Source organism: Anticarsia gemmatalis, chromosome 5 (assembly GCF_050436995.1).
Source record: "Anticarsia gemmatalis isolate Benzon Research Colony breed Stoneville strain chromosome 5, ilAntGemm2 primary, whole genome shotgun sequence".
Lineage (NCBI taxonomy): Eukaryota > Metazoa > Arthropoda > Insecta > Lepidoptera > Erebidae > Anticarsia > Anticarsia gemmatalis.
The window spans coordinates 1,845,870-1,868,726 of record NC_134749.1 but is presented as its reverse complement, the minus strand read 5'-3'; the positions used below and the strand labels follow the sequence as shown (position 1 = coordinate 1,868,726).

Below are 22,857 nucleotides of genomic sequence, written 5' to 3'. Positions count from 1 at the left end.
GGCTTTTGCCAAGCAATGGGGCAGTAACGGGTTTAAAAAATGGGAAATTCTTTCATATAATACTTATATCGCACTATTTAGTCTAACCAACCAACTAATTAAAAATAAATTAGTTAAATAAAATGTTTTCTTCACATACAATCTGCTCAATACTGCTTGCAGGTGTGCCTTCAAAAGTGATTAAGTCTAATAATGAAAACAAAAAATATCTTATTTGAAATTTTCATTTATTTGTCCTGATTTTCTACAAACAAATTTGATATTATATCGCTTTAAAAAATAGGATGAAATACAATCACTTTGATTTAATTGTGGATTACTTTTAGTATCAGGCTCTTTTCATCACTAGATTAATAAATACAATTATTAAAATAAGTATAGTTAACTAAAAAATGGTAATTATAATACAATATAAGTATTTCTGTATTACAGTCGCGATTTTCTACCATTGTCGAATTACAGCAACCGAAAAGGTGGTTCTAGACAAATGTTGAATGAAAATTAGACCAGCATGGGACGCGTATTCTGCAAGAATTTCGCGTATACAGACTGTAGAAAATCGCGCTACAGGAAATAATATAAGGTTAATTGAACAACAATGTATATGTCAATTTCTAAGGCAAAGTACAATTTTCAAATAATTGTATAAAATACACGTTAATAAATAAATTGACATAATTTCAATCCTTCAATAATACGAATATAAAAACTTTACATTTATAACTCACAGCCACAATACTTTTTTTCAAAATTATACAAAATTACTTGTTTAATGATTACGATTACGAATTGGCAAATATTTCTGAAAATTCCATCAAAATATCACGTAACGAGTTAAACAAATTATAATCAACCCTGTCACAATTACATAGAGTCTATATTTACATAAAACTGTATGGATCTATACGATTCTATTCTAATACACGTATTGAAATGAAAGTAGATTTTTTCTATTGATTTTTCTTAAGCTCTTAAGACTTACGAGGAAGTACGCGGACTTGCGGCTACACAACCTTTTTCGTCTGCGTCTTACATTCCATCAAAACATGATCAACATCAAGAATTTCGTTCAATTATTATAAATATCTTTTACGTACATACCTTATAAATAAGGTCGCATTCATCACGATCACATGATTTTTAAAATATACATTTCATTTCAACATACGTGATGTCTTAAATACAAAATATTTACAATTATTCTAAATTATATTTTTTGTAATTTCTAATCTTCTTTAGGTACACATAACGCGGGTATGGAGTCACTAAGCTTTATAGTCTTCTTCTTCTGGTAGTTCTGACGGTAGAAGTTTAAGAAGAGCAGAAGAATTACTCCTGTGTTGCAAGAAACAAATATGGCGACGCCTTTAGCTGGTGGACACTCAGAGACCCTGACTGTTGCTACATATTGTATGATGATTGACACGAACTGAATCTGAAAATACAATGAAAAAAAACGTTATTTCATTACAGCACAACATAGGAGCAGTTGAAATTTAAATATACCGTCTTCTTATCTGACTTATTATAATCTGTTGCATGATAATATACAATAGATGTTAATAGATAGCTAAAGATTTAACTAACTGAAGTAAGATGTCTAATATGGGGCGACCCCATTGGGAACGTTGATTATGGTACAAATCCTCCAAATAATGGTACATTAAAGTACATTTAGGGAATTTTGTATGGTTTGTACCAAGTGGCATTTTCTGGTACCTACCCATCAGTGTAGGCTGAAAGGAATGATTTATGTAAAAAATGTTTGAAGGAGATCTTCGTCTAATTGTATTAGTGGGAAAGTATAGGCTAGAAAAAAAAACTATAACTTACCAGTTGAAACTTAGTCATGTATTTCTTCCACGTCAAATATTTGGCCACATTTGGCCCCAACGCGGCCAACCCATAATAGGTGTACATGAATACATGCACCAAAGAGTTTAGGAACCCAATGAATATGAGCGTGTGCGATGGCCAATATTTGAGCAAAACCCATGTGCCAATCACCATGACCGTGTGATGGTATAAATGCAGGAACGTTATTTGATTATTCTTCTTTCTTAAAACGAAGAATACTGTGTCTAGGAGTTCAGTTAGTTTTGCTGTTAGGTACAAGTATGTGCCGAATAGGATCTGAAACAAAATGTCAATAAATTATTATCTTTCTGCATGTATAGAAATTCTCCAGGGATTTTCTTATTATTGGTGGCAAGAGAGGTGAGTTTCATTTGAGTATCTATTGTGTAAACCATGTATGTATTGTACATTTAACATTATTTATCATATAGTATCTTTACTAATCTACAGTATCACTGACTTACATAGATAGATAGATACATAGAGCAATTGTTTTTTGCAAAACAAATCTTGCCTTTGTTCTTTCTTAGGAGATATCCCATCTAGGCAAATTGTATGTAAATCTTTTTCGTAGTTAAGCCTTGATATAATGTAAGACAGAAACAGAAAGCGTTGCTTTCGCTTTTACAACAGCAGCATGGAGTTTAGAGAATGGATTAAGAAGGTATTTAAAAACTTACCCTATATCTAGAACTGTTTTCATTCATATAACACTGTCTTGGCACTAATCCCATTACTGTCAAGTCTGAAAAAAACTGAAACAAACATAACATTCATATCTACTATTATTTAAGAGCTTTAAGAATTTAATCTTGACAAGACTTATAGCTTAGCTTTTTAAATGTCTACTTAAACGAAATTAATCATTGTTTTCACTAAAATTATAAACTTAAAATCCTTTAACACGTCGCGACAAAGTTAAACCATTTTTTTTTGTTCCACAATCACAACATCGATAATTGCTATTATTTTTGCGTAGGCTCTTTGCCCGCGCTTTTTGATTTATCTGTATTTATACAGCAGCGCCGGTGTAACTGCAGTAACTGTACTTAAAATTTAAAACTAAATGTTGTTTTGTGATTTTAATATATTCGACAGAAATACTTCTTACTGACAATTAATACAGTTCTCGGCACAAAATTAAAATTTAAACGCTTATTACTTGTATATTTATTTAAAAGAAAACTCACCCTAAACACCAAATAAACCGATATAGCGACTTGCAAAGCGTTGTATATTAACAACGCGTATGTCAGTTTGTACGCCTCCCGTTTCCTCATGAACACTGGTCCGATCTTCATCACGAAGACTAGGTACACGGCCAGTATCGTGAGCACGGGGCCCAGGGACGCCATGAATGGTAAGTCATCTATTTCATCAACTGGAATAAGAAGAAACACAAAATTAAATATGATATAGTAGTTTTTTGTCTGGTGCCCCGTGTGAGTTCTTTTGACAAGAAGTTAGTGTTGCTGTTATTGTAACTTAAGCATTTCGTTATGGCTGGTATAAAATTCACTTTTTGAAAAAGTTCATTTCAATCAGTTCAGCATTTTTGACGTCAAAGCGTAACAGATAGACTGATAGATGATGAAGGTAACTACTCTTAAACAAAACTATTATGAATTGTTGTGGAAGATAGAATCGTAAAGTGCATTATAGTTTGATGTTAAAAAGAAAAGCCTAACTTTAGATTTTAAAATCATGTACTATAGTCCGTCTTATTCTCTTTAAGTCAGACATGATCAAACACTTTACGAGTAAATTCTTCGTAATGATAGAACAACAAGGTGCTTACAAACTCCAGATCTTTTTTTACTGCCTAAACTATTACAAAGCTGGTTTAAGTCGTATCAATACTTACATTTACTCTTATTTAAATCCCAATTGGGATTCTTCTGCGTGAGTCCGATGACGGAGTTCATGTTGAACGACTTGTTGCAGTACCGCACTGATTCTGAGACTGTGGACAAGGAAAACATAACAATCAATTTTATTATACTAACTTTGAACAACGGCTATGCTTACCTACAATATGTCTTAAGTAAAAAAAAATTCGTGCAAGCCTGGCTTTAGGTCGAATTTTGACAATAATACATTAATAAAAAATGTTCAAAAATATTTTTAAATTTTAACAAATTGACTGCTAAGCAAACATTTAATAAAAATAATTAATAGCCGAGTTATATTATTTGCTAACGCATCTTCGGTTTGGTAGACACAAAATTACAATTTGTTTAGAGCAGAAATCGAACTCAAGACACATTGTAATTGTAGCGATAAGACAAAAGCCATAGCGCTACATGCGACACGTGCCATCCTCAATAATATTTCATTTATTTAGCACACGGAGAAAATCAAAACATATAAACCAGATAAGATTTATAGACATCTTATTCAAAAGATATGAACTAAATGTGTTATCTTAGAGACTGACAATAAAAGATAATAATAAGTAGTTTAACATTTTCGATTCACAAATAACTATGTAAAAAACACATACATATCATAAATACAATATAACATAAACAATATCATAAACACAAACATATATCTTCAACTATCTTTATTTTCAATTTTATCAAAATCGGTTCAGAGGTTTAGTCGGAGAAGCCTAACAAACAGACACACATAATAGATTTTATAACAGGTATTACTACGAATGGATAATCTCCAATTGATCTCAATTTCTGAGCTGGAAACTAAAGCAAGAAAATCGGTTGGTTACTGTATATCATTATAAAGTATAGCGTAAGAATATAGCCAATTTAGGCAAAAAGAATCATATTTTACCAATACAATTTCTACACATTGTAACTGCAATTTTAACGGATGCAGATCAGACTTTTCATCTCAAAAAAAGATACAAATGTAATTATATGCAAAATGCAACCAAGACGATCTTATGAATAAAAACTTGTCAGGGTTTTTTTACATAACGTAACATAAAAAGTAAATAATATATGTAATAAAACACCTAGTTTTACTGTTACACAGTAGCCATTGATCTGTCAGTGGCCGTTAAATGATGGCATATTTCAAACAGCAAGGTTGATGATTGTTTCTAAACATAGCGATACTATACACCTGTTGTTGTCTATTGTTAAGAACATGTAAGTCATGCAGAATTCGTCACGATACTTTTGTTTTGTCACAAGAATATCCTGTTGATTGAATAACATGTTTGAGGTCATCTGCGTGGCAACATGTGATTTGAAATAAACTTATTTTTTAACTGGCTTTGAAAAAACACTATGGCTCTCAATTCGGTAGATAGTTTTTTTTTAACACCTTATTATAAAAAAACTAAACTAAACTAAAACTCCGTCTTTGCCCCGTAGAGCATGTTAAGCCGTCGGTCCTGCACTTAATCTCTCACTGGTCGTGTCGGTCTCGCTATTCCACCAGACTATGATAGTTAAGGAACAGAAAGTGTAGCTGCATATTATGCACATACTTGGACGTTATTAACAAAGTCCTGCACGGCTGGTTGGTTTTAATTAAACTGGCCTTTGTAGCCGAATATCGATCAGGAGGACATTACATAATAATATTAAAAAATTGATTTCAAACAAGTTTAAATATTTTAATGATTATTGTATTTTTTTAATTAGGAAATAAAACACAATAAACCCAATTAACGCAATATATTTTTTTTCCTTAATTTAATTAGTACGTGTTATATTTTTCCTCACATAATACGTAGTTAATTATATTTTTCAGCTTGTAATCTACTTAATACTACCAGGACAAAACAAATCTGTTGGTATGTATGACTTGAGGCACCATTTGGTAAGGAATTTAACACTCTAATGCTTGCCATACACACTTCGGTCTACCGGAGAAGTTACTTGTGCAGATTTAGCTGCACTGGGTGACCGCATTTCCTTTTACTCTGGAGACTTGAATTCAGAGTACTGATCTATCCCTAACCACGTTATTGTCGACCGGCACAGATAGGTAGCTACCGAAGCGTATACCTAACCTTTACTAGAGATTATCCAGCGTGATTGTACCAAGGTTTCATTCTATTCCCTCAAGACCCTCAAGACAGTTAAGTAATACTAGGAACATTAAGTGACCGGTTTTGTCTTTTCTGAGGTATTAGCACAGAATAAGTAAGTAATAGTACTACCGTAGTATTAGTAAGCTTTACAAAATGGTATATTGACAAATTTTGGCATACTTGCAGCCACATTATTTATCAGTTGTACATAAATTGAGAAACTGTCCTTCAAGAACTCATCGGACTTTTAAATAATTAATTCATAAAAATAGTTAATATATTTTAATATCACTCACGTGTTTTCTGTCACGAGACAATGTAGATCTAAATGATATAACAAATGTTTACTCTTTACCGTTTAAGATAAACCGAGATAAAATGCACGCAGGTGTTTCAAGGCCGGTGAAATAACTACTTATTTGGTTTTAGATTTTCGTAAATTACATTTTATTATGCATTTTTTATGACATTTACTAAGTGAAAAATTTACAGTAAGTAGAAATTGGAAAATATTCATTTCTCTAAGGAAAATATTTTTTTTTCAGCATATTCCGACGGTAATTAATTTAAACATTTAACAAATAAAACTTTTATTTTATCCAGTTCGAAGTTTAGTAAAGGTAGCGCTTTTCTTTCAACTAAAAATAATAAGAAGGTACACCTAAGATAGCATAATTTACTTGCGGTCAAAAACCGGATTAGGAACCAAATTTAAATATTTAATAAAATAAACAAGTCAATAATAGCATACCGAAAATAAATCAGTTAATCCACACAAATTCAAAAAATCACTTCACAATTTTTCAAAATTATTAACTCAATATTACACTCATACCACGAGCACCTTCCGTCATTACTAAAATATACTAAATTCAATAGTAATGTAAAAGTCGTTATCTAATGGGAAAATATTGCAACACTCATAAATTTATCGTTACATTGTACTACACTCGTTAGTATGACTATTACTTAGGTCGCTTAAGTATTGGAGGTCTAGAATCTTCAAATCAATTAATTACTGTTTAAATTCTAATTATTTAGGGCATTTCGTTGGCTATTTAAACGCCTACTATTTTATTCATCGGTATTGAAGAGCTATATCAAACGACTATGTGTACATTGCTATCATTTTTAAGACAGGAGTTTAGATACATTACCGTTGATGTATATTTTTGAAATATTTTAATTTAAAATAATTAACTATTTTGTGGGTTTCAAAGAATTACCAAAATAAAATGTATCATTACCTAACGCGTTTTTTTTTAATAGTAGCATCAAATTTTATTGTAAGTAGGTAGGTACTGTAATTACCTGCTCGAAAGGAAAAGTAATTACCCTAATTTAATGCGAGAATAAATATGTTATGTAATTAAAGGCTAAGGTTAAAAAGGGTTTGCATTCAATAGTGAATATTCTCCACTTTAATAAGCGCTTCCAAAAACCGTTTTTCTATTGGCTAAATTATATCTAATTAAGTTGTCTAAAATAAAGGAAATATGATTAGTGTTGGTGTTTTTTGGTGCATAAGTAAGTGGTTCTAAAACCCAAAGTTGTTTTATTTAAAATACCTGTATAATAACATTTTGAAAACCAGTGGCTGGAACAAAAATGTCCCGTTACTTGATAATTCGACCAGAAATATGTTATCGCTCCAAAATATTTTAATTGTGTTGTTACGCGGTCTGCGGTTTTTGAATCATTATTTAGTTACAACACTTTATTTGTGTGAGTAGAGTTAATTTTGCGAGTACACGTTCGGTTATCGTGGTTACCAGGCTTATATCACTGTTGTATCGCGTGTTGTAAGGTTTGAATCCCATTTAAGACAACAAAAAAAAAACACCAACCATAACTTCAGGTTTACAATCTTTTCGAGCAGGAGATGGAAATGCTGTTTTTGAAATGTATATTTTAAACGACTACAAAAAGGAGGATACTTACGTAGTAACTAGTAAAAAATCAATAGTTAATAAATGACTTGACTAAAAACATTTAAATAAGCTTGGCACCAACTTCAATCCCTATTAGTAAAAAGGCATATAAATAATAGGTAGTATTTAATTAACATCATTATTACTTTGTACTTTTTAGTTTTGAATTCTTTTTTTAACATAGATATTTCTTTTGTGTAAAAAATATCATGTCGAGGTTTTGCATTAGACAAGTAATACGAGATACTTACTTCCTTATCACTAAATCCACAATTCTAAGACACTGTAAAATGAACAATTAAATACCAATCACATCTTTACCAAAAAAAAAACCCCACAAAATTCTTATCTGACACAAGGATGTAGAGGTATTTTACCACTACGTCAAAAACCAAACGGTAAATGAATGAATTAACTCATATTTGATTTTGATGACTAAGATAAACATTTTGTGAACAAATTCGTACGCACTTGTTTGATTACTAATTCAGACTGTAGGTAATGGATTGTTTAACGAACAATACTGATTGTTTGTTATGAATGCTGTTTATTTTGATCGGAATTCGACTAGTGACATAATTAGAAATTTGTTTGAGTAAATTCTTTGATTGGTCAGCAACACGTTTTGATCACATCACACGGTTGTCTGTTATAATTATAATTATCACACCGTTGTCGCAGGAGTAGGTAAAGTTAAGTAATACACACGTATTTTGTTGTTTATTTTGTTAATCCCGTATAATACGAAGCGGGCCTGCTGCTTATACAAGTTCTAAGATTTGTTGAACCTATATTAATGAAGAAGGCATGTTGCTTAATGCCGAGCGAGTTCAGAGATTCTACACTGCAACTAAGGAATATTCTGACGTACAGAGACGTGGCGTACCATAGTACACAGAAATCTGGCTGATCAGGGAACAGGGAATTCGTAATTAGTACAAATTGCCGATCATCATATTGGTAAATACTGAATAGCTTTCCTGTAAATTACTGAAACTTCTTCCAGGAGTCTATAGTGTGATGAATACACAGTCTGGTGACCATTAACGGTCTCGAAAACGGAAATTGACCCTTCGGATTCCTTACATGCAACCATGCAACATGCTGTCAGAAACTAAGCCTTGGGATACTGCTACATCATTAGGGATGCCAATAGGTACTTGAGCATGCCAAGTGACTTCCTTGCTGATGACAATAATGGATGATAAGCCTAAGATGCAATTTTCAACTAAAGATTGAAACTTAAGACTGTTTGACTCAGATCTTCATGACGTCAATAAATTGTTTTTTTTTAAATATTAATTATGTATTCTCAAAATCAAAACAAAATTTGAAGGTGTGTGCAGTCTTCACCTAATTTGACAAGTCCATATTTAAAAAAATAATAAATAGATCCATATTTGGGCAATGTGTAAGGTTATAGCCTTAAAGATAAAACACGTGATACATTTTGCATAAGGATAATATATCACTTCAACTTTTTGAATCGACATTGATCAATGAAAATTTTGTTTAATACATAAGTTATATCACTTACAGATGAATGTGAATTATCGTAATGATACATTTTGATTTGCTTAATGTTTCAGCTTAGGTAATAGTAGCCAAGGAAAACAAACGATCCATACAGTAATATCCGTATAATATAAGATTAGACTAAACTTTTCTCTCGTATGGCCACTGCCCAACCTCAGACCTTGTCAGACCGCCTCAATTTCTATACTCATATTCATACTGGCAAAATTATTTTGGACGTTCAAACCCACTCTTACCATCTAATGAAATGTTAATGAAAAAGTTGAAGCCTAAAAACTAGAAGACTACTTTTACTTTATTAAATGAAGCGGTATTTATCTTTTCTGTGGGTTTAACCCACTGATTGACTGAGTTGAAGACATAACCTCTACGTCATAATTACGTATTTGTGTAATAAATAATAGGAAGAGAAAGGCTAACGTGATGAATAGACAGGCTGTTTCAAAAAAAGATTATGATGATGATTGCTGTAAAAAATAGGCTTAGAAACCTTTTTCGTCATCAACTTTCATATTTAATTTTTATCCTGTTACGTACATTGATGTACGAGTAATAGGAGCCTACAGTGTAGAGAATACATTTTTATAGTCTTTCCTGAAAGAGGATCTCCCGCGCAGAATTTTCAAAAATAAGAAAACTTATTTAATCGTTTTAACATCAGCAAGGAAAGCTTAAGAGAACATAAGGAAGTCCGGCTGTCCATCAAGCTGTTTCGTTACTTAGGATAGACGACTGACGATAGACGATTTCGTTACAGTACCGACGAAAATATTATAAGTACATACAATAGATTTTATTCACAAGTAGGTAACGTAAAAATTACTTTAGCAGGTTAGCCATAAAAGCGTAGACATGCCATTTACATTAGTATGGATATAGTGATGTCAATATCAACACCTTGACATTCAAAAATTTAGAATTTTAGACCATATTCAGCACCTAATTTAGTCTAAGTCTAGCCTTAAAGCTTAACCCTGACACGATTTTAAATGACGTTTATAGATAGAACAACTTTCGTTAGACATCATCTGATCTTCAAATAATGCGTCATACAAGGAAAGCTAGACTATTACAGACACGTTTGCCGAAAAACTGCATAATTATTTGTCAATTTATCTAAACAAAATATAGTGTATAAGAGTGATTCTATAATAGCTCGGGCCAAAAACTTTGTGTAAAGGAAGTTAGTTGTCTAGAAGTAAATTAAATTAAAACACGAGATTTATGACTTCGTTTTCGACTGCCTCTGTGGTCTGGGCGTAAATAACTACGACTGCCGATTACGAGGTCTAAGATTCCATTCCTAGGTCAGACAGAGTGCTTGCTTATCATTTATATTGGAATATTTTCAATAGCAATCCGAAGATTAGTAACGTTCCCAATTTAAAAAACTAACATTGCAAGGTTTAAGAGAGGAATGCCAATTGATGGAGACGTTACAACGACGGCGTCCATTCGTACAGTCTTCGCTAGATTCAGGCACAAAGCTATTTGGCGTGTCCTATACGACGGACTGAACTTATTTCCAACTTCAACACTTCTGGATAAGATCAGATGGAATTTTCACCGCATTTTCTATACATTTATTCATGAGCTGTGAAACTGGCTCTTAAACATAGACATAATAAGTAAATATGAATTTAATGAAAACATTTTTTTGTGTTTCGGTGTATGTATCGGACCTTGAAGGTTGCTTTTTAGTTATATAATAATATGATAAACATACGCAAGTATACTTCTTTATTTACGCATAGAATTATATCACATTAAGTTAATGACCGTGTAATATTATTTAAAAATTGCCATTAAATAGTTATTTTTGACTTATGGAAGGTTGGTTTGGTAGGTTGCTTAAAAAAAACAATTAAGTTATTTCTGGCTTGACAACGTACAATTTTCCAAATATGAAAAATATTATTTGTATCACATGAATGAATTTGATATAAAGCATCTCTTTATAATTATAAAGTATATTTATAATCTGATTTACTTGATAAATTGTTTTACAATTGTTTAATTAGTCACGCTTGCAACTTCAGCACGTGCGCGTGATTTTATTTGAATAAAACATAAATAGATGCGTTGTTTCAGGAATCAAGTGTCAGACCACGTGGCAATGAAATTTAAATTGTGTACACTATTAAGGTATATTTTTTTGTTTGTTTAAACATTCTCCGTTACAAAAACCCAGGTAGTTCCTAGTGCGATTGCTGCAATCTATGTGTATATAAAAATGAATAACTGTTCGTTATACTCGCTAAAACTATTGGCTAATTTTGGTCTTGAATTATTTGTGGAAGTCCAGAGAAGGTGTAAAAGGTGAATAAAATAATAACAAGAAAGCGTCAGCGGGGCTGCACGGGTCAGCTAGTATGAAGATAAAAACGATTGGTTGAAAATATTATCAGTAGGTATAGTAATAATGTAGGTATCAATTACCAACTCAATAAACTTAAACGCACTTTTACAACCTAAGGTTTGCATTGCCTCAACCCATGACCTGAGTCAAACGTCGGTGTACCGAAGCGTGGAAGATTGTTTGTTCAAATAAAACACTATTTTATGGTACGTTACTTTGTCTGTCTTAATTATGTCTGCATTCTAGGTGTTTATTATGCACAAATGGCGTATTTAAACATAAATATAAAAAAAAAACATTTACAAATTACAAGTACAGCAGACTCCTAGTGTCCTTTTGACTGAGTTTTTACATGATAATTCAATGCCATTGTGTAAAAAACAGGTAAACGGGCCCGGAAGATGTTTGACACCTAAATAGTTTATACTACGTTAACGAATTGTTTTCCCATTGGTTTTAGGAACCTCTCTACTTCCTACATCACTGATAACGCAATGAGATCAGGAACGGAGTACTCGCAATCAATGTAATAATAACGTGAATAAAGTATGTCAATGCAGCAGCAAGTGCCGTTTGTGATCTCTGGCCACACCGTAATAGAAAATGGCGTGATATTCTGCACGTATAGCATGTCTGTAAATACCTTCAAAGGTGTCCATAGATTTCAGCACTAACAGTATTCACAAAACATAATTATAAAATAATATCACAATACATTCTAGCAAAACTTCCAATAACAAATATGACATTTCATGACAGATTACACATGACAGGTACTTCTTTTTAAAATAAGACTGCTTTTCATTTATGGAAGAGAAGAAGAAGTTTTGACAGTAATATTCATAGACTTTAGCCTTAATGACTACCTGTAGTCCGACAACTTAGTAGAGAGCCTTGTTTCCAAAGTTCGTAGCTGGCGGTAGAACACAAAATATAAAATTTAGCGCATTAGTGATCCGCAGGCCGACAAGCTATTAATTATCTACTATTATAATCTAGATTAGTCAAGCATGCCTAAGGCTCACTACTAAGTTGTCGCAATATAAAACTCGCATTTCGCCAGCCGATGGTGATGAACCAATTAGTTATCCTTGATTTATATTTATTACAATCGAAGTGACTCGGTATAGTCGGTATGTACTCTAAGCCTAGTGCATATAAACTAAGCAAAATCTAATAAAACATGCCTACTGTCAGTACATAGGCCGCCTTAAGGCCGTTCTTAATAGCCTATCTCCAGTAAAAGATAAGTTAACCACAGTCTGGTTACTAGGCAACATCGATTTAATATTTTAATAAGCAAGTACAATGCAAATTAGATGAGACGGTGAATTTACATACGAATAATTATTATTTATTTGTTTTATTTGACAGGGCCTCTGAGCAGCACCTTACGTAATTATTAAGATTTAAGGATAACCTTGAGATGGTTATGAAATTATAAAGCATGCCAATTAATGGTACTGTAGATTAAAATTTTATTGTCAAAACTAACTCGCGTAACAAAAGTTATACAATAAAATTGGTATCAACAAATTTCAGAAGTTGTAGTTTATATCCTTCTATTAATGATAATATTAAATTTAATAATTGTTTAATTCACGTTTTCTTTCCACTATTGCTAGTTAAAGATTAGAAAACTGATGATGACTAAAATATTTTTTTGAAAATCTTCCACCATGTCATCGGTAAGGAATCCAACTCCAGTTCTTATAATCCGGTACCACACAAATTTTGCTGGTACAAAGGTGGCTACAAAATCTCACACAATTACATACTATAAAAACAACGTTTATGGGGTCACGAACTTTCGCGAAATCCTTTATGTTTTTTCCTGTTTATAAACTTTCTGGTGTAATGCGCTTTCACCACATACATTCATGAATGCGTTTAAAGCCCCGCCCATTTTAAAATTGATTACAAAATTGCTTAATTTTGCTCACCGAGGACCGATCAATAAGTGCAAGTGACTGACAATTTACTGACCTATAATTTCGCTTTTTAATGAGAGAATTCCAAAAGTAAAAGTATGATGAGAGTTAAATTTTTAAACTTATTGATCGAAACTTAAGGTTTTTTTACTACACGTAAAACTTACATTGACCCATATTTTATTTCTTTCAGATAATTATTATGATTATGCATTTTAGGTTAAGAAGGGATACGGGAATATGAATACTACTAGCTGACCCGTGCGGCTCTGCTCGCGTGAATTTCGTACTGTTGCTTATTCGTTTGAGCACGCGAATTGCGAAGCACTACACACCTTCACATAAAAATGCTAACAACTCTTTTGTCATCTAATGGTTATTTACGAAAGGGGCCCGAAGAGCACACAATGTGACACAGGCTCAGGCGCGCCTGATTTCCTGTGGTTACCTTCTTTTCCGCTCTCGTCTGTATCCGTACCAGTTTACAGTGTAAAATATAATACTTTATTATACACTGACCATTGCTTACCCGTCTGGATTCAGAATATTATTATAGGTACAGACAGACCTATCTGCGCCGGAGCTCTTCACACGCGTAATAATGTAGGTCCTGTATACTTGCGATGATACGTCCGAAACCGCGTAACCCGTTATTATTTTTTATATATCATCCGTTGTTTATTTTTTAAAACTTACGACATAGTCTGTTTCATAGCTCTCCAATTTATCACCTTGATGCAACCAATTAATTTGGTTACGTGTTACAAACTACAACGCCATCTGTTAGTTGCGGCGCACAACGACAACAAACGAAATTACTCGATTTGCCATCTAGGATATTCCGATCGCACCGGAACCACGTAAACCAACATTTTTGAGTAATATATCATACAACATTTATGTTTGAAAATCTTATAAATGTATAGCCTGTTTCAAAGGTATTTTTTAACAATAAAGCAATCAAAATAAATTAATTAGGAAAAACATGCTGTGTTGCGGACTATATCGCCATCTATTGGTTGGTGCGAACAGCAGGTATCGATACGGCAGGCACCGCGTTAACTATATATGCGAATGTTGTGAAATGGCTTGCAACGCCATCTATGGTCTCTTTAGGGAAACGCAGGTTCAAACGAATTCTACGTATTTTTTTCAATTTTCTAAAACCTATGAAATTTTATGCAATAAAAAGTATCCCAGTACTTGCTCCACTGCTTATTCTATGCATATACCAAATTTCAGTGCATTCTATCCGGTAGTTTTTACGTGATAGCGTAACATACAGACAGGAAAAAACCTGACCTAGAACTCTCTACTGATTTATTATAAGTATAGATATTACACTTTTATTTTCTTCGATTTCTTTTCAAGTCTTTTACTTTTCCGTTGTTGTGAGAGATAAACATTTCGTTGACGTAGTTTCATCTCATTAAAATAAAAATAATAGGTAACTTCTTATATTCAATATTCGTATTCATATTTAATATTGAACACAAATGTGTTTTTCAAATTTCTGGATAATATAATATACAAGATATTTTAGAAGTTCGTGTTTTCATCTTTGGGGTTGTTTCGGTACTATTCTAGGCTCACGTAAGGACATCGTGAGTTTCTGGCTACTACCTTTGATAAGTCTCTACCCCTTTTCAAGCTAGTTGTAGGAATTTATTTCTCTAATAAAGCTCGGAAAATTAGCACTAAGTATTAATAAAACATCAGTTCAAACTGCATACTTGTCAATGTATGTCTACCAAGATGAAATTCCAAAATACGCAGTTTGCGCTTGCGAGTTTAACCAAATCCTAATGGGTCAGTTACGCTCTCAGTGGAAGCCGGGCTTTACTTTTGTAAGTTGCCTTTTTGTACTCTTTGCTATCATTTATTTTTATTTAAATTGCTCTAATTGTTAATTTATTTCGCAAGTCACGGATATAATTACGACTAATATTATTTAGATAAAAACTTATAACTTTATAAGCAAAACGATTAAGTATAACTTTATTAAATAGAAGAACAAACAAATTAATTATAAAGTAGCTCACGTGTTTTACTGCTAAAAAACTTAGACAAGTGACTTAACACGTACAAATTTAGATAAAAGGTCTTTGTATTCAAAAATTTTTATTTTTATGTAAATTTAATTAATTGGAATCAAAACTAGAAAATAAATTATCACCATTTTGAAAAGTTTTTAGACTTAAAGTTATGAATTTTTCAGTTCCTGTAAAAGTTACAGAAAGTCTCGATTATTTATTTAGCCATACATAGAAAACGAATGAAAAAAGATGTAGGTAGGTATATTATGGACGTTAATAGAAAAAAAATGTAAAACATTTTGACAGAAGGTCAAACGCATGAAAAAATCTATAAAATTTTGACACACGTGTTTTACACCAAGTTCACATTCAAAGCCTTGCACTTTGAAAATAAAATTTACATTATCATAAAAATGAATATGTATTATAATTTGATATCAAAACGTTTATTGCAAAGTTGAAACATTTCATAATAATTTTCGAGAAATGTTTTCACAACTTTTGTTTTTTTATTGTTGCTGTATGTTTTATTAATTTTAATGATTCAATAATAATTAGCAGTGATGAATATAAAATGGTGTTAAATTTTTATCTTACCCATTCATTCTACGTTTTGTATCATCAGTAGAAATAATATTATCCGTGGTTGAAGGACAATTTTGTAGAGCCATTGCAATACTTCTACAGGTTTTAGAGGGCATATGGGACTATGAAATAATGGCTCCGTATGACATATAAGTCTTATATGCAGCGTTTCTTTTTTGGTGGAGTATGACAACTACTGTATAGGGGATAATGGTTTTTTTTCGTATGGTGTCACGTAGTGTCAAACGTTTTTTTGTAAAACTGGGTTTCTATCAAGTTAAAGGATATAAATTCCCAAAACCAACATGAATATTTTTGCTGTTAATATTGTAATAGCAATAGCAGTCTTTGTATCTATGGTAAACATACTATACCTTATTCACATTACGAAAAAATAAAATGTAAACAAACCATAAAAATGATTCTTGTAATGTCGTCTTTGCAAAATAAGTATATAATAATATAATTAAGTATATAAATTATAAAATATTCCTAGCGAAAGACTCACTTAGTTTTATTAAAATACGTCCGTCCCTTACATTTGTAAATGGTACAACATATTTATAATTCTTCTATATTATTCATAATTATAATAAGGATTTTTTTTTAATTTATGCTAATAAAATATTTGACATGATAAAGAACCTAAAAAGGCAATGATTCTAAAATTTTAATGCATTTATTATCCTGTCAACTTAAGTATTACACCCGAAGTAACCATTTTGCATGACAGAGGGTCATTTTTAATTAGGTCGGGTTATCCCGCCATGTTTATTTCACTCTTGCTCAACTTGTTGATGCTAGCGTACTTTCTCCCTGTTATAGTTATGTTATTTTATATCTATTAGTTTTAAATTGTTGTTTTTGTTAAATTTGTGTTCTTTGTTAAGTTTGTTATTGGTTTTATTGTAAAATGAGTGAACCTGGACCGAGTAACATCGCGACAGGAAAATTAAGTTTGAGAATCATTGGTTTCTTTGTTTACCTTTTATTTTTTCGTAATGTGAATAAGGTATAGGTCTGTTTTAGTACTCACCGTTTGTAAAGCAATCCATCGGGTTAAGCATCGTGTCAAATCCTTAAATTTGGACAATAATTGAAGCACTACTTGGGCACTATTTTTATACACTTGACACGTAAGAAAATATAATTTTTAAGTTTTTGAAAGAATAAATCAATATTCACTGAATACTTGTTTTCCGTACCTTGATAAGTACGTACACAAATACGCGATCTTGATTTAAATACTTTAATAAGTATGGAATTTACAACACCACCAAATAAATACTTGAGTAAAAATACAGTCACAAAATTAAACATGTGAACACTGTAACTCTTTTCAAAATAATATTTATGCATAAACGCATCAAATTATTCGCAATCATTCAAAGCAATAAAATAGTGTTGTAATTAACTTTTAAGATATCATTATTTTAACGATTAATGCATAAACATGACTCTGAAAACATGACAGTGTATACTTATTATGGCTTGTGACTGTGCACATCACTTTAAGAATAATAATATGACTTAACAAAAATGTAACCCAATATTAATTTTGTCAGTAAACAGAAAAAAAAACAAAAATAATTTACGCGTAGTTTAAAAAGCGGAAAATATGTATCGCGTTTTAATCCGTGCGACGTCGACGCAGACTAAACCAACTTTAGTACAGTTAACTTTATAGTTTAAACTCAATTCCTAGAGCCGACAAACAAATTCGTCTTTGAAAAAGAAGGGAAAGTCGTTTAACATTTTTTTATTCATCAAAACGTCAGAAGTGAAACTAAAGAAAGAGAAAGTATGATTAAAAAAGGAACAAATTGGATTCAATTGTCATGCAACTGTTGCGTTACTAGGTGTTACAGTTTATTACAAGATGTTATATAAAAATAATAAGTAAGTCATCTTTGCAGCGGTAATGGACGAGTGGTTTAAAATTTGCATCTCACGCAAGTGATTGAGGATTCGAGTCCGACGCAATACGCCAATAAATTTCCGAAATTTTGTGCGTATTGTAATCACTTGCTCTAATTTATTTATTTGTTAGGGTTTCCTACTGCTCCTGTATACAATATTTATTGAAAGTATTCCCGCAGCTCGTGTATACGGTAAAATTCAACATACAAAAGAGACAGAATGACCAAAACGGTTAGTTTTGCTTGCATGTTACTAGGTTTTCCAACCAAAAGAAGGTTTTTGTAAAAGTTTGACAAAGGTTACAGTAAAAACATTGTCTAATTGAATTGTAGGACAAATGGCATAGTATCTAATTTCTATTGCTAATTTGCCTATTAAATAAAAAAAAATGTCACAGATTTTCAGAGACTCCATAATCCTATGTTTTCTCGTTTTTTATTCTTTTTTATACAGGAGACGCTGGGGAATCATTATTAAAGATAATGTATACTAATTTATGCATATGACTGTAGCAATGACTTTTCTGTGTTTAAGTAAATCTCTCATCACCCACCTCTTGACACCGTTTGAATACTTAACATGAACCATGAAAATGTGTTCACAATTTCGTAATATTGAACTTGTAATTTTGTATGAATGTCAAGAACTTTTTAAGGTTGTATCTCGGCCATGTTTGTTTTACTGTGACGTATTGCACGTGACGTACGAAAGTTGGGACTAATTATGTAGTTAATTAGCAAAAGATGGAGAAACGAGCTTGACATTTACAATCGAGAGTAGTAAACGATTTTATGATCTCGCGACTTGTACACATAAAATTATAATGCAACGGGTCTTAAAGCAAATTAAAGGTTAGGATACCTTATTTGTTTACCCGACACATCGATTGAATTGGATAGACTGGTCACGGGCCAACTGACACTCTATCCTAACCTTTAATTTTCAATCGTGTTTAAGATTCGTTGCATTATAGTATAGGTAGAGTAGCTAGAGTAAGTATAAACGTTATGAGATATGGCACCGCCTCAAATAAACAATTGTCTTTCTACAGATCAAAAATTTCTACATTATGCTGGTGTATTTATCGTTTACAATAAATTTTAACTCTAATGTTACCTTGAACCTTATCTCAAAAAAATAAAACAAATTAATTTATTTTAACTATTTTTTTCTATCATTAGAATTAAATATAAATAACGCGAAGGCAGACACTCAGATATTTTGTGAATAAATATTTATTTTGCAAACAATAAACAGGTTTTATTATTCATAAGTACTCACTATTCGTGTCTTGTACCTAATTAATATAGTACATATTACATAATTTATACGACACCGCAATGATAATTTAATGTTGCTCTGGGTTAGCAATTATCACTCAAGTGGGACTAGGCAGGACACGCACTCAGGATGCAAGGAAAGGACGGTAAGTCACAAAAACGTTGGTGCGACGACTTGGAAACCTTTCTGGAGAATAAATGTGAGACGGCCAATCACAGAAACCAATGAAAGATTTTGGCAGAGACCTTTGCCAATCAATGAGGTAGCTTAGGTAAAAAAATAGCACTTATTCCTCTCTCATTTCAGAAGGAGCGTACCGTAACCCGTATAGCGAAGGATAAGAGGTACAAGTGAACGAGCAAAAAATGGGTTTATATTTTGTGTGATTTGCATAAATCATTGTAACAAATAACTTTTGTACAAGCCATTATTAATTGCTTCCTCAAAAAATTGGACTTAAGAACGTAAAATGACGCAAAAAGAACAATTGTAAAATGATTATGGTAAAAAAAACACGGACAATTTGTTGTCATGTAATTTTTGTCAATGTAAAATGTTAATGGGTGGAAAAATATGCAATAAAAACTAAGTCCTTTGAAATTTGATTTTACATACAACTTCCGTAGTAGGAATAATTTATCATTTGTTTAAATGATTGTCATAAACATAATAATCATATGTTAAATTAAATTTAACCCATCAATGTCCCACTGCTGGGCAAGGGTCTCCTCCCGTTATGAGGGAGGAGTTAGGCCTTGAGTCCACCACGCTGGGGCATTGGGGAAGGAAAACATCGTGAGGAAACCTTGCATGCCTAAAATTTGTATAATACATTTATTGACGGCATGCAAAATCCCCAACGGGTCAGAGCCCATTCGTCCCCTAAAATTCGTCCCCTAGTATAAAACTTGTAGATTCGGGCCCTACATAGGTGCCCATTGGTCTCCTGGTAGGGGACCAATTAATATTTTAATAAAAAATATTATTTTTAAGGTACCCATTCGTCCCCTCTAATGTATATACAATATAAGTTAAAGATTCGGCACCTATTCAGGTGCCTATTGGTCCCCTGAGATTAAATTAGCTATATTTTACATAAGAAACGGTTAACATAATACACTTGTGAACAGTTTATTAACGGAATTATTTTAATAAATCATAACAGATCATTGAAAAAAGAGTTATGATGAATCCTGAATCGATTGAAAATGAAGCGAGAATAAATCGCATAATTAGCCAATTTTTTGAAAATCAGATTTTACTAGGCCACTGCATGGAAAAGCTATGCATATATTATTCATTTAAAATGAAAAAACAAATATAAGATTAGTTTTTACTAAAATAATGTTGATTTGTTTAATCTTCAATAATTATTGTGATTTTAGTCATTTTTTATTGTAGTTATAGTTTGTTAGATTTAAGTTATTATGATTTTGCATGTATGTAGTTGGTAAATATACAAAAAATAAGGTGATTTTAGCCAATTTTTATGTAGGTTACTTCTAGTTACAATTTATTAGATTTAAGTTACACATATACTTGTACTTACATTAGAAGAATGAATAAAAATAAATATTCTTCAGGGGACGAATGGGCCCCTCAAAAGTTCCAGGGGACGAGTGGGCACAGGGTGCGAATCTTAGGGGACGAATGGGCTCTGACCCTCCCCAACCCGCACTTGGCCAGCGTGGTGGACTCAAGGCCTAATCCCTTCCGCTTGTTTTGGGACGAGACCCTTGCCTTGCAGTGGGACAGTAAAAGGTTAAAAAAACACTCCTTACATTTACATACAGCACGCGTTCATAATTTTGGGCTTTTACCTACTCTCCAATCATTTTACAGTATTAACTACTAAAATTGTTGTTTTTTTTGCTCCATACTCAGTATCTTATTTAAAGTAAGAATGATTCAAACTGTAGTCTCGTTTGCTCCGTACTTACATACTTTTTACTTACTTACATACGGTTTTCTCAATTTAGCCTAGAGTTTTCTTCCTTGTGAAGACTCTACCGAGTTTTACGATTTCAGTTGAGATGATTTAAGCGTCTGTCGTCTGTCTTGTACACCTGTAGTTTCTACCTCGTCGCAATGAAAAAAAGTACTTTTGTTTTTTTCCCCGGAATTCTTCCTCGCACGTTTAAGTGGAAATACCGGCCACCCATCAACAGACACACCGCACCAAAGGTCATTTACTTAATTGATCGTTTACCAACCGGTGAGCGAAGGCAAATGATACGTTGAAAATTAAGTGCGTGCCTCCAACTGACATTTGCGTAATGATTGTACTTTCTACCTCTATATGAGATCTTTCTTTATGCTTGAAATAATTGTTCTTATATTATGCTTACGTTTTATATGCTCTACGGAGCACGGAGATGCACAAAACAAAGAAGTAAGTCGCTGATCTATAAAGTGACCTCTACAGTAGTTGCGTAGAGCCACAAAAAAGATTTCGTCTATTTGACCCAATAGTGCTTTGTTAAATGTCCCAGGTCGAAAAGCGGGTTCGAATTCCAGTTGTTCTTTTATTATTTCATGCTTTGCAATTCATTCTGTTCATATTTTTTATTGGTAAAGCCATGTTACTAATATATTAAACTAGAAAGAAATATAACAAATATTACTTCTTGTTTACAAAACTTATATAACATTTTTCGTTCATATTTATTATATTTTCCTAAAATTTTACTAAACAATGCTTTCATAAACATTAGCGTTAACAGTAAACATAATATTCTCCTTGGAACTTGTCGACTTCCCATTCCAACAATGCTCTAGGGAAATCATAAAGCCATTAGAAAATAAAAATAAAACGCTAGGCTTGTACTATAGGTATATGGGAAGGTCAAGGACTTGATAGAAATGAGGTTTTAACGCGAAAAAATATTTAAAATTGGTTTTTCTCACTATAAACCGAAATTGTTACAGGTAATTACGACTCCAGAGATACTACGTACTCGACTTCGTGGGTCCCTGAATTCAATAATGGATGACCTATGGGTATGGATGGATACCACCTAATAAAGGGTGAGTCCCGAAAGTTAGATAACGGCTGCCCTTGTATTTAGTATCGGATAGATAATGTCAGCCCCGTTTTGTCTATATTTTTAGTGATGCCCTACAAAAAGCTATAATTTATAAATAAAATAAAAAATATTTGTGTGAGAATCGAACCTCCTGCATTAGGCGGCAATATTTACTAAAACCAGTTGTTATATCCTTAGTAAACTATTTTGAAATAGTCAAATTTTTTTTAGACAAGAAAATTTTAGGTCAAACAAAATAAAAAGAAACAAAAGTACTCACATCTAAAAGAAAATATAAAAATCCCAGTCACTTCACAATATTTTCAAAAAACAAAAAAAATTGGCTACACTTTTACAAAATTGACCGGCGACCGCCAAGTCAGTTTGCG

The 22,857-nt window shown here is 32.2% G+C and overlaps 1 protein-coding gene across 3 annotated transcripts; it reads right to left on the bottom strand.

The window, feature by feature from the left end:
* Positions 1–218: 218 nt before the first annotated feature.
* On the bottom strand, positions 219–22,857 carry LOC142973317 (very long chain fatty acid elongase 7-like). Of its 3 annotated transcripts, none has more exons than XM_076114960.1 (6): positions 22,749–22,857; positions 3,722–3,820; positions 3,048–3,238; positions 2,538–2,612; positions 1,834–2,133; positions 219–1,435 (listed from the first exon to the last, which is right to left on the bottom strand). In XM_076114960.1, exons 2-6 carry the CDS (start codon positions 3,780–3,782, stop codon positions 1,226–1,228), a joined length of 837 nt encoding a protein of 278 aa, XP_075971075.1. In that variant the 5' UTR covers positions 3,783–3,820; positions 22,749–22,857; the 3' UTR covers positions 219–1,225. The 3 variants fall into 3 exon arrangements, with proteins under 3 accessions (XP_075971075.1, XP_075971073.1, XP_075971074.1); XM_076114958.1 differs by lacking the exon at positions 22,749–22,857 and adding an exon at positions 17,278–17,335; XM_076114959.1 differs by lacking the exon at positions 22,749–22,857 and adding an exon at positions 6,615–6,734.

Excerpts from the sequence above, each read along its gene's own strand:
- LOC142973317 (XM_076114958.1), bottom strand. The coding sequence starts at position 17,308 with ATGCTTAACCCGATGGATTGCTTTACAAACG. Across the intron at positions 2,613-3,047 it reads CGGTTTATTTGGTGTTTAGG|TTTTTTTCAGACTTGACAGT; the intron begins GTGAGTTTTCTT and ends TGTTTGTTTCAG. Across the intron at positions 1,436-1,833 it reads ACATGACTAAGTTTCAACTG|ATTCAGTTCGTGTCAATCAT; the intron begins GTAAGTTATAGT and ends TTGTATTTTCAG.